Below are 13,686 nucleotides of genomic sequence, written 5' to 3'. Positions count from 1 at the left end.
CGTCGCCATATTGCGACCAGAGCCACTCTAGCGCCTGAGGCAGAGGCCACAGAGCCATCCCCAGCGCCCGGGCCATCTCTGCTCCAATGGAGCCTTGGCTGCGGGAGGGGAAGAGAGAGACAGAGAGGAAAGCGCGGCGGAGGGGTGGAGAAGCAAATGGGCGCTTCTCCTGTGTGCCCTGGCCGGGAATCGAACCCGGGTCCTCCGCACGCTAGGCCGACGTCACTTGAACTCTTGAACTTGATTAATTCTCTCTCTCTTTCTCTCTCTCTATCCCCCTTCTTCCCTCCCTCCCTCCCTCCCTCTCTCTCTTCCTCTTTCTATTCATGTTCCTACTTCATTTCTGGCACTTGAGAAATTCCCTGCATTTCACTTGAACTCTTAAACTTGATTCATTCTCTCTCTCTCTCTCTCTCTCTCTCTCTCTCTCTAGCTTCCTCCCTTCCTCCCTCCTTCACACACACACACACACACACACACACACACACGTGCATGCACACTCTCCATGTGTGTATTTGTTCTTTAGGTTTTAATATTTTACACAATATTTTACATATTTGAGACAAAGGTGTTTGTAATTTTGTAATGACAAAGGTAGTTAGGGAAGAAATGTGTTTGAATAAAATTGTTTTGAACAAATTAGTGAATAAGCATTGTAGTGATATTTTCTATATATTTCCCATTGTATTTATTTTAAGTACCAATTTGGCTTTTAAAATATACTACTTTATATACATTATGTAGCTAACTCTGAATTCTACTGATGTCCATTATGAATTCTGAATTTATGCTACTTAGCAGCATGCTTACATTCATATCAGAACCATCTGTAAACAATATGAAGTGCATTCAGAGGTTATACTGCACACCTAGGTAAATAGTGAGTAGGCTACCTTTATTTTGAAATAATATTGCAGTACTGATAAAGAACTATTTATTAATGCATTGAAGACACTGATTACCCTAAAGTCAGTAAACATTAAATGATAATTTTTAAACTGTCAGTTGCAACTTTCTGCCTGTCTTTTCTACTCCCATTCTTTTTTTTTTAATACAGACCCATCCCTCTTGCAAGGTTAGCATTTTCACTATTAGAAAACCTTTTGTTTTCCAAAATAAAGGCTAAAAAGGCAATTTTATTTTTTTTCAAGGCTTGGCAACGATGTTATGCCAGAAATACTCAGTTTACTGCTAAATAAAAACTATAGCTTTCATTATAAAATATTATAATTACACAGTACAGCAATAGCTCTGTGGTTTTTATCAGGAAGGAAACCAATAATATAGACTACAATTACTTGTTGCACTAGAGTAGATATAGAGGACAGATGAAAGTTTATTGACTTAATAGAGGCTGTTACTATAGCAAATCAAAATTGTAAAAGAAAATAGCTTTTTAACTAATTTAAACTCACATGTTTAAGTCCAAGAGACTTAATAAAAATAAACAAAAACAAACAACAAAAAAGCCCTCCTGTAGCATCATTCCCTTTCCTATTTAAGCACACACTTCATGGCATCATTACTGACAAATTTTCAATCATAAGGGAAATCCTATTAAGTCTATAAGAAATAAGCTAGATGTTAAGGGAATGCTGTGTCATGAAAATCTTAATTTGAATAGTTCATGTTTGTAGCTGACAGATGTCATAATTTAGAATGTGTCATTTTGAGTAACTAATAAAAGACTCAGTGTTCCATCTTGTGGCTTTGATTTCCTTCTTAGATAGGATGCTTTGGGAAATTTTAAATATGCCCAATAAAAGCAGTAAGCGTTAAATCATCCAAAGTTGAAATAACATTGAGACAGGAAGACAGGGATGGAAGAAAGGAGTAAAGGGAAGAAAGAGATAAAAAGAGAGAAAGAGAGAGAAACTTTAAATTTTGCTCTTTCTCGATCACATGAATCAATTTGTTAAACATTAAAGAAAGAATACTAAATCATAAAAATGTTTAAAGTATAACTTATGTGACATATGTTTTTATTTTAGTTCTCACTCAAGATCATGCCTAGAGGAACAAACCCTGTGTCTTTGGAAAAATGTTGAGTAAAACAACTGTATTCTTTGTGTGTATGTGTGTGACAGAGACAGAGAAAGAACAGAGAGAGAGACAGACAGGAAGGGAGAGAGGTGAGAAACATCAATTCTTTGTTGCAACTTCTTAGTTGTTCATTGATTGCTTTCTCATATGTGCCTTGACCAAGGGGCTACAGCACAGCGAGTGACCCCATGCTCAAGCCAGTGACCTTGGGGTCATGTCTATGATCCCATGCTCAAACCAGGGCCTCTATTCTCAAGTTAGTAAGCCCGCACTCAAGCTGGTGATCTTGGTGTTTCAAACCTGGGTCCTCTGCATCCCAGTCTGATGCTCTATCTACTGTACCACCACCTGGTCAGGCCAACAGTTGTATTCTTATCAGTCTTGCGTTTCAGGTACAAACTTAATAGATGCACAGTAACTATCCCCCAATCATAACCAGTAGCTACGGTTTTTTGGTCAGCAGAAGCCCATTTTCAAAGCAGGTAACCTACTGTGGACAGAAAAATAGAAATCTTATTGGATTTTTATTCAATGTCAGCAACATAATTACTGATTTGTTTTAAGTAAGGTTTCCGTTTAAAGGTCCTGTTATGTATAGACTCAGGAAGGGAAATAGAATTTCATAAATATGGTGAAAATAAAATGTTTTATTCAAAAAAGCTTCTACACAAATATATTTGCTTGCTTAAATTCTGCAAGCAATTTGTGATGTTATAATAAATATCAACATTTGGCTGCCATGAATTAAGATACAAAGATAGTAACTTGTTTGATCTATTTATCTGCATAGGTATGATTTTAGAACAATTCTTAGTACTTTAATTCATGTTCATGAAAGAGATGGTGAATTTTGTACATCTAAGGGGTCTTTTAAAAAAGGGTAATACTTTGTAGGTATGGAAATAAAACAGCCATTTCATAAGAAAACCTAAAGAACGAAGTCATAAAAAATGGGAAATATTTAGCTTAAAGCACCCATAATATTCCTGAGCCGATCTTCTGCACCCATTTAAAATTTTTATATTTTATTAACATTGTTTCATTTAAATAAACATAATTTCTAACAAAGCCCAGCATTTTTGAGGAGCTGTGCCGATGTTCCATTAGATAGTTCTACATTGGAAAATCTACCTGCAGAAATGTTTCCTGTTCTTATACCTATTATCATGGTCTTTAGTTCAGTAACAGCCATGAATTAGGAATAAATAATTTTTTGAAACTCTATGAGGAGTAAAACTGAGTATGGTTCCATGATCTGGAGAGAGTGCCAGCCCCTCTATGGAGATGACTAGAAACAATTTGCTCATGGGAAAGCAGTACTGTATGTGATATTTGTTACCTGGACACAGTTATTACTTTTGGTTCCTGGGAATTTACCTTTTTCAGTTTGGGAAGAGTGCTGGAATATTGAGGTATTATTGCATTTTTTGGTTGTTCAAATAATATTGAATTTTTAATACTTCCTGCAAAAGATTCCAAATGCTTTTATCTCAGGTCTCTTCAGTGTGTTTTGTTTGCTCAAATAGACTTACTCTGCATGCAAAGCCCGTCAGTGCAGTTCTTGGATTGCAAGACCAGACCATCACAGTCCTTGCCTCCGTTCTTGGGGGCGGGTGCTGTGCACTCCCGCCTGCGCCAGTGTGTGCACTCGGTCCCACAGGTAGACCACTTGCTCCAGGAAGTCCACCTGCCATCCACTGCCACAGAAAACAACCAGCGTCAGGTGAAAGGGAGAAGGAGCTTCTTGAGGGTACAGGGAAGCTAAGCTCAAGTTTAAAAACAGAACAAAGAGGTGAGGAAGATGCCCCTCCAAGGTGTATTACGTTCATTTCAGCTGCTGGAAGCAAAACACATTCTGCGTATGTCTGCTGGGCTCTGTGAACTCGCCTTAGGAGCGATGCAGCTGTTTCCTCACTGACCAAGCAAGGCCAGCTTAACGGGACAAAGAGAAACCAAAGTTGTCACCAACACCTATATAAAAAGAAGTTGTGGTGGTTTCCCATTCTCTATCAAAGGGAAAACTTCTGGATTTTGTACTGAAAAGTAGAGGGCTTCTTTTTGGACCCAAAATTCCTTCATGTATGGTGTCATGTGGGCAGTGCAAGTAAACCTATATAGGAAGAAGGAGAGAAGGTTGGTAGAGTGGGGACGAAATTTATCCATCCATCCATCCATCCATCCATTTATCATTTATTATCTATATCTGTTCAATATATCTATCATCTATCAACTATGTGTGTCTTATATAGTGTCCTATATACTCTTTTTATTTTATTTATTTTATCCAGGTTAATTGATTCTGAAAACAACTTCAATTTCTAAGTTAAAAATATATAGTAAGTTTTACTAAGGTCATATTTTAAAATATATTCTTTAAAGGTGCTTACATAAATAGGATAAAAATTTAATGAGTTAAATTTTTTTTCTGAAATACATAACTATGATTACCTAGAATTCATTGTAAACAATATTAAATATAATTAATTGAATACCTAATATATATAGCATCTTATTCATGCATATTGATAAAAATTATATTAATTTTAATAGTTTACTCTATGATTTCATATTCAAACTATTGTTTAAAAATAGGCATAACATGTATAGAGATATAAACATGAACATAAAAAATAATAAAAGCATTAATGCTTTAATCATAAAGAGCTGCCTCCAAATAAGCAGCTCTCAGCTATCTGGAGAAAAGGCATTTGCTTTGACCTAGACTAGACCATCCTAAATTACACACACAAACACACATTTCTATTTCAACTCAAAATGCTCAGTGCATTTTTATTTGTGGGAGTCCAAATCTAGATAAAATACAGAAGAGTTTACAAGATAAAATACTGAAATTGTAAACCTAACTGTCAAAATTTGTTCCATGAAAAAGCTCTCTAACATTTCGGTGTATAGTTTTGATATTTGGAAATCAACACAGGAATATGAAATATAGATTGTTTTTCTTTTTAATTAATTTCTTCAATCTGTCTCTGAGAAAGTTTCTATCAATCATAAACCAAACTAAAATCAGGCAAAATTCGGGGAAGTAAAAAACTGTATATCTAAATAATGAAATTAACCATATGATATCTATGTCAAAGATGTGCACTTAATTTATGAATTATTTCAAAATAATCTTAGCTAAAATTTTCAATTCGTTGTTTAAGCATCTTAGTGAGTTTTGGTTTTGGTGAATATTAAGTTCAATTTACCTAGGGATAAGGGTATGTAACAATATAAAATTGCATAGAAAGATGTTCAGAGGCAGAGGGATGCAATCTTGGCTTAAGTACCAGTGCAAATAACTCAAAAAATAAGTGACCAACATGTAAAGATAACAGAGCGCTGACTGCATTGTATTTTTAAAATCTATTAGCTCATGTGTCATAAAGCCGAGACTTCCTTTTAATTCATTCCAAAAATTTTATTTGCCCTTGCCCAGAAACTGACACCAAATGTCAAATAGTTATGTCTAAAATATTTTCTGAATTTCAGTACCAATGAATTTCCATGGCTTTCTGGAGATCAAGGGTTGTTGTTTCTAAAAAGTGTGGTTTTTAATGCTGCTCAAATCTCTTGATATCTTGATTTACAGAACCTATAATCTTGGCTGCAGCAGTTTTGTTTAGTAATAGAGGGGGATTATGTTTCTAAGTGTTTAATCACCTGTTTTGTATTATTTTGTATGTCTAAGTAATAAAGTTAAGTACTCTTTTGGAAGAAAATATTTGATTTCCCTACAATAAAAGCATAGAATGATATAATGGATTTAAATAATGTTTATCACACACTCAGGTCAAGGACAAGGCTTTGTGTATATCCTTTAAAAGATACTTCTAGAGTGGAAGAAGACATCTCGAATGAGAGTACTGGTTTATTTACCTGGGCATAGTGTGGTACACGCAATTTTCTGCACGCTCTGCCCTTCACAGAAGGCACCACCATTGAGTGGTGCTGGGTTGGTGCAGGTCCTGGTACGTTTCTGATACCCTCGTCCACAGCGGCTGTTACACACAGACCACTCTGTCCAGGTGGACCAGCCACCATTGACTGGAAGGAGGTAAATAATAAAACGTGATTAAAGGTACTTGTATGCACACACAGACACACAAACTACACAAAACACATAAACAAAAAGTTATTTCCCAAGTGACTATACAAAAATATCTAAAATTCAAAGTTAGAAGAGACCTAGGACATCATTTTATTCAGTTTTATTGCAGAACTAAAGAATCTAAGATCATAGATAAATAAAATGAATTACCAATATTTATTGACCTACTCAGAAAAGTAAATAGACTTGTGTTCTCTGTTCTTTGTCCAGTGTTACTTTTAAAACAAAATATATCCCTTTACCTAGTCAAGCTCCAAAAATTGCTTTTGACAGCTTATCTCAAGTAATAAAAGTTTACATCCTAATGGCCAGGCTGTAAGTCGATCTGAAACATGGGAACTGAATAAAATCATTCTGTCTTTACTTAATAACAGATAATTGATTATTTTTTCTTTAGCATATGTAAGCTTCACAACCATTTAAATATTTTTAGCCAGTTTTATTAACTAACCACTGAACCTGGTTAAATAATAAAGTCTTATATTGCTGGATTTTTTTTTTTTACTAATTAAGTAGCTATTTGATTAAATTGGCAATTAGTTGATGTAATTGAAATGAACACCTTTTTTGTGTGTAGAAAGGCTAATTACAGTGTTTGATGGAGAAGTCACTATAGATGAGGTTATAAAACCTACATGCTAACATTATGTTCATTATTTACCTCTGGGATACACTCTAGAAAATACTCTAATATATTTTAGTTACTCAAAAATGTGAGTGTATGCATTTTGTAATTAAGGAACTTTTAACAAAAATTATTTGCTAGTAGTTAGGACAGGACACTATAAGTATATATATATATATATATATATATATATATACACACACACACACACACACACACACACACACACACATATTTCTCTTGAAAGTAAAGTGTTAGCTATTCAAGTAACACTAACCTTATATGTGCACATAATATGCCCCAAATCTTTTCTAGAAAGCTATGTAATTAGGAAATAATCATGCATGTGTTATATATACAAACTCAGACAAGAGTATTTTTTACAGCAGAGTTATTTTTTATGTATAGACATTAACTAAAACAACTATAATGTTCAACAATAGGAAAATGATAAGGAAACCATGTATCTTCATGTGATTGACTCTTAGCCATTAAAAATGATGTTGTAGAAGTCTATTTAGTTATAGATGAATATTTCAGTATTATATTTTAAATAATAAGGTATTATATTCCTTATTTTAAAGTCTTATCTATGCATAGAAGAAGTCAGTAGTGTGTGTGTATGTGTGTGTGTATGTGTGTGTGTGTATCACCTTTTTAAAAACTGTCTCTGGATGACAAAATGACAGGGTTATAGGTATTTTCTTCTTTGGCCATTTCTGTGTTTCCCAAAGTTTCTGTAATTCACATATATTTGTACTAAAAATGACATGAACAAAAATATATATATATAAGTGACTCAAAAATGAAATAATGATGGATGTATATATGTTTTCTGTGGACTTCTGGTGAGCCTCAGACAATTTATATTATAAGGCCATAAAAAGGACAAACAGATGGTTGATACGTAGAGTCTCAATTAGTGTTTCAAAAAGCATCTCTACCTGTCAAACAACTTGACAAAGATCCAAATGTTGTGGAATTATTAGTATAAATTTCTTACTAGTATACTAGCAAGCTGATATTTTAGATTATATATACATATATTGCTCTGTTAGGATTTTAATAGGAAATGAAAATCATAAACTTTTATAAAATAAAGTCTGAAGATTCTAGGCTTATTCCCTCATTTTAGAGAGAAGGTGACAAGGCTTTTGATCAGCTTGGTTAATGTTAGTTAATGGTAGAACTAGTCCTAGAACACAAGACCCTTAGTCCAATGCTGTTTTTAACTCAAAATGCTTGTGACTTACGTTTGATCCTTCCTAAAGACAATTTGTTGGCTTGTAATTATTGAGCACTTGTGATTATTGATTGTAATGATTAGATATTGAGAGTATGTGATACATAGAAAGAGATTTGCAAGTGTATTAAACATCTATATAACACACATAGTATGCCTTCATTCATTATTTATTATTGGTATGTGCTGTGATATGGCCCGTTTCTCTTTTGCCTTTTCAATGCTGTTAACTAAGTCACTTAGTTTAGAAAAAGACAAAAAGTGGTTTCCGTTCTCAAAATTCCCTCCAGCATGAGGGCACAACTATCCAAATAGTACTATCACTATAAGTACCTTGAGCCCAGTGCTCGCCAGTGGCTGTCACTGCTACGGAGCCATCTAGATGCTAAGGCCCCTGGAGTGTCATTTACCACTGAAGCAACAATGAAAAACTTGCTTATGTTCTAAGTGGTATCTATATCATTCAGAAGGTGGCATAACTTCCCAGGGTTGTTCAATTTCCTCTGAGACAATAACTCATCAAGAATAGGAAAGCCTACTGTATGTCTAAACTATGAGAAATACATAAATATACAGAGTTGGCTCTTGGTCCATAAATGAGCTTAAAGACTAGCCGGGGAGATGAAACTACTCATGAAATGACTAGAAAACCACTGAGTTCTAAGCCATACAGGGAGATAAAGCATATATGCCACAGCAGAATTGGGTGGGAAATTGTTTTCCACTTCTGGGGAAATAATAGGCTTAGAAAAGAGATAGATTAGGAAGGACCAGAGAGCGTCAAGGAAGATTCTTAAAGAAATCATTATGTTGAACCTTGGCACTTGGTTAGGTTTAGTGTTACTTGGCAATGGAAGTGGTGTCTTCACTTGGAATACCCCAATGGAGTGTGTAAAGCAAGTTCCTGGAAGTTAAAATTGCTTTGATGTGTTTAGGGAACATGTCAGCTCCAGTTTACCTGAGGTTCTGCAATCATTGGATTGTACCAAGGTTCACAGAAATAGCACTACGCTGCTTTAAACATCTTTTCTCCAAATTTACTCCAGATTTCGGTAGGCCATGGCAGGGAGAGGGAAGGGCTTGGGGGATCAGCTGGCTCTTAGGTAGATTTCCTTCACTTTCCTAAAAATTGCCTCACAAAGGCTGGGAATCACCAAGGCTAGATATTCTATGAGTATGAGAGAAGCATCTAAACCCCTCTGGGCACATGGGAAGCTGGAAGAGAGCAGCAATGAGGATTAGAAAGGAGCCTCTTGTTTTTGATGTTTTAAAATGAAAATGAGATGTACTTTTGATGTGAAGTAGATTGAGACCCCAAAAGCTCACTCACCATAGACAATGACAGTTGCTGTTGTGCTTTTCCGCTTGGCAACAATGTTTTTGGCAACACAAGTATAGTTTGCAGTATCTGAGAGACGGGCCTGCTTGATGATGAGGTTGTGATCAATAGTGATATAAAAGTTCCGATCTTCAACAGGATCAATTACGTCTTCATTTTTCAACCATTCCACCTAAAGATGCACAGAAGAAGTAGATAATTTCCCAGTATGTATTCCCTGATGGCTGTCTGTCCTAACTTGGGCTTTGCAATCTGTACAACAACTGCTCCATGCTGTGAACTTCTGCAAACTGGGAGGAAGTAACTTTCTGAGGTCATGTGAAGTATCACTCACCTGCCAAACTTGCTGATGTTGTACGTACTACGGTATTCTCAAATGTCAATGAACCCACTGGGAAATACAGTTCAAATTGTTTTCACTTTGCCCTGCAGGCAGGAACAGGGAATGTGCCGCTGCCAAGTTCAGAACCCAATCAAAAATAACAAGCTAAGCATTTCAAACTGAACTCAAACCTTTTACTATTTAATTTGTTTACTCTTGGCAACCTACCTGCAGCTTTTCGGAAGAGCGTAAGAACTATTTAAAAAGCTCGGGAGGCATTTTACACATGTAGCTCTAATAAAATAACAGTCGTATGATTTACATGTAGCTTTTCTGAAATGTATGGATTAAATTTCCCTGAAAATGCACTTTGTTTAAAATGCTGTAAACACATATCTGGAGATGCATCTAAGCCAAAAAAGTTGAGGGGAAAAAGAGTTTTCTACCATTCTACCACCTCTCAATAGAATCCAAACAGCATGTAAGTCATGCTTGTCTCTCCTTTTGTATATCACTAGCCTCAGTTCTTTGGCTCATGGATTGCTTCTGAGGAATCTGACCGCAGACATGACTGTCTAAAACAATTAAACTACTTTTTTTCTATGCAATTAATATCCATTTAGCAGCAGCAATGTTATCACTACAGAATGAAGAGAGGGAGATGTATCTGTATGAGCTGTCCTGTGAAAGGTAAATTATTTCTTGTCCTGTAAAATCACTTTTCCCTCTCCCCCCACTCCCCCCTTATGCACAGGTTTTTCCATAAAGTGAAACAGTACTGATATTTACCACATTTAAACTTTCCTTTTGCATTAACAGTGGATGGGAATGCAAGTAACCTTTAATGGGAGGAAGTCAACAGTGTTGCCATTTTCAAAATCTGAAGCAGCTTCTCTAGCACCACAAGAGGTCTGGAAATTAATCTTTAAATCTGTCAGGGGGTTTGATGTTGCACATGTCTAAATTAAATCTAACACAGGGACTTTAAAACAATGTTCCTGTAATCCATAGAAGAGAGGCCACAATTTAAAGAGAAAAACAAAAGCCAGCAACAATCCTAAATAAAAAATGTATGAAAAAGTAGGTAAGAGCTACCATTTGTAGTAATATACATTTTGAAATAAATAACCATACTGGGCATTTACACTAATGGAAATGAGAACAGGAACGGAATCCATGTAAAACAATGGAGTTCTAAAACACGCATTTTGTTTTCAAACACAGACTGCACATTCAGTCGGGGCCATGCTTGGATATATTTGATTAGATACTCATACTCACTTGGCCTGGATTTTCTCAAAGTATGACCCTGTGTGTGTGGTAACGTGATTCTGCTAGGCGTGCAAGGGGAAGGGAGCAAAATTCATACTGTCAGAAATTGACTTGACAGTAACTGAAAGCTGACATTAATATTTTTTGAAGCTAATCTTTACCTAGGTTATCTATGCCATTCTAAAGAACGCTTTCTTCTTGCAGAAGGCACTGCTGGGTTTCCCTGAGCAGGTCTTGGATCCCTTCTACTTGTATGTGTGTGTGTGTGTGTCTGTGCACTTTGTGCTTTTCTTTCAAGGACCTTTGCCTGCTACTGTTTTCTGAAGGACTGCTGTCAGGCACTGGAGCTCTGCCTGGAAGTTCCTATGGGTTCCCAGCTTCCCCTCCTATGTTGCTCTCCACACTATCTCACAGGGGGTGGAAAAAAGCTTTAAGAAACTGGCCAATCCCAGTCAGAATCTGAAGGTTACTCCCGAGTTCCCCAGCAGGGATTAGGTTGAAACTTTACTTCCTTGAGACTTTGCCTGAAGTCACATTCTTTCCAGGTTCCTCTTTTCTCCCCTGCTTACTCCACCTGCCTCCCGGGCTCTACTGGGGGTGCTTCCAGAAAAATCTTGTGCTGTCAAACCTTTGCCTCTAGGTTTGTTTCTGGAGAACCTTCCCTAGGTCTCAGCTGTTCAAAACTGTGGTTTGTGGTTTCTTCTATGCGTGTAGTATCAGTTAACAACAGAAGTGTTGTCCTGATTCATAAATGTAATAATCAAGAGTCTCAAGGAACATTAAGAGCCACTTGTTTATCTGAAGAGTTTATTACATGGAGAAAGGAGAGCAATTGGGACAACTGACAAAAGATTTAAAAAGGCTCACATCATTATTGGGTATATGGCCTTTACTTTCATATACATGGCTGCATTTTCCTTGGATATTTCTCACCAACCTGGGAGTTGTGATTATCACCTGAAGTCTAAGACCCCTTTTGAGCCCCAGAAGTGCTGAGGAGGACCCCCGAGCCCTGTAGCAGTACAACCTTCCTCCTTGAACTCTAGCTTTCATCATACAAGCTCATCTTTGATCTGCTTTCCACATTAGGTTCATTTGTATGCCTTTGTTTGAAGAAATGAAAGGTTTTTACTGCTAGAAAATATTTGCAGAAATTAGGAGGGGAGCCCGGAAGTTCTCCAGCTTCTAGTGAGATCCTTCTTCGCAGTTCTCCGCATCTCGGCACTCCCAGGCACGCACAACACCCTGCTTTGAGACCATCACTAGTCACCACCAGAAGCTCTTGTCTGAACTGCAGGTCATTGCTCCCTCCTGTTCTAGACTAGAATCCCTGTCTGGCTCTACACATCTCCATCCCCACCCTCCAAGATTCTCGAAACCTTTCCATCCGGCTTTTGGAACACAGTCCAAAAGCACAGTGCACTTTGTGCTTTTCTTTCAAGGACCTTTGCCTGCTACTGTTTTCTGAAGGACTGCTGTCAGGCACTGGAGCTCTGCCTGGAAGTGCCTATGGGTTCCCAGCTTCCCCTCCTATGTTGCTCACATAGGAACACATTTTATGAACACAGTCATAAAATCCTCCAAAATTTCCATATGTTTTTAGATAATTTTCTTCCTTTTCCCTTAACTAAAAACCTAGCTCTTCAGTATGCTACTGTTTCTTCTGGAATCCTCTCAAATGAGGGCATTTCCCAAATCCAAGACACCACTGCACCGGAGGTTTCAGGAGTATCTTCTTGGTTCGGCCTTATCTAGGCCAGATCATTCTGTCCAAACACGTTTGCTTTAAATCTCATGCCATCAGATTTTTCATCTACTTTTTCTATATTTTTTGTAATCATTTACAAACCTCTGGATTCACAGTCATTTCATCCAGCACAATTTCTGTAATAATTCTTAATGATCTTAATAACCAAAGGATGGGATTTTTAACATCTCGGCCTCTCAGTTCCATAACTCTCCCTCCTGCCATGATCTTATATTCATAGTCACATATTCTAAGACAGAAGTTTTCAATCCTGGCTTCACTGCAGGATAATTTGCAGAACATTTATCATATATCAACTCTTAATCCAACCCAGAGAAACTCTGGTTCACTGGTCAAGACTAGCCGAGCATCAGTACTTTTTAAACTTCCCATGGTGCTGTGGTTTCCCGCTAGTTTTGAGGAATACCACACTAGACCATTGCCTTTCAAATGAGACCCTTGAACCTACAGCATTTATATTACCTAGGAGTTTGACAGGAATGAGGACTCTCAGGGTTTGTTCCCCACGCCCTCAGACTTACTGAATCAAAATGTGTATCATAATAACACCAGGGGACTGACATGCACATCGACGTTTGAGCAGCACTGGCCTACTTCTTGTCTTAATCACTAATTGCAAACCCTCCTTCAACTCAGTGTCAGTCATCCTCTGTTTCCATCGTTTTCTGTCTTTCCTGCTTAGTCTCTCTAGAACCCCTATTTTAACAAATCCACACCACGACCTACAAGCTTTTAAACTTACCAACTTTATCTCTCGCCCTCTCAATGTTTCCTATTCCTTTCTACCAAGTGTAACTTCTAGTTGTCTAACACTATCTACAATCCCTTACATTATATCCTTGAAGTGAAAAATAGTGATGGGCTCATCTTAAATTTATAATAGAACTCAACTGGGTCTTTAATTCTGCCAAAAAAGAAATCATAGTATATTTCTATTGTCTGTTCACTGTCCCACATTCC

At 36.9% G+C, this 13,686-nt stretch overlaps 1 protein-coding gene across 3 annotated transcripts in view; it reads right to left on the bottom strand.

Annotated features, from left to right (window-relative positions):
• UNC5C (unc-5 netrin receptor C) overlaps window positions 1–13,686 on the bottom strand; it is a 437,884-nt gene that overhangs the window by 80,564 nt on the left and 343,634 nt on the right. For all 3 annotated transcript variants that reach the window (XM_066232951.1, XM_066232949.1, XM_066232950.1), the window contains exons 5-7: window positions 9,356–9,536; window positions 5,926–6,093; window positions 3,576–3,740 (exon numbers count right to left, since the gene is read on the bottom strand). In XM_066232951.1, the coding sequence (XP_066089048.1) occupies window positions 3,576–3,740; window positions 5,926–6,093; window positions 9,356–9,536 (514 nt within the window). The remainder of the gene's footprint in view (window positions 1–3,575; window positions 3,741–5,925; window positions 6,094–9,355; window positions 9,537–13,686) is intronic.

The sequence above is a fragment of the Saccopteryx bilineata genome, chromosome 5 (assembly GCF_036850765.1).
Source record: "Saccopteryx bilineata isolate mSacBil1 chromosome 5, mSacBil1_pri_phased_curated, whole genome shotgun sequence".
In the NCBI taxonomy this organism is placed as follows: domain Eukaryota; kingdom Metazoa; phylum Chordata; class Mammalia; order Chiroptera; family Emballonuridae; genus Saccopteryx; species Saccopteryx bilineata.
This window is presented reverse-complemented; position numbering and strand designations above follow the sequence as displayed.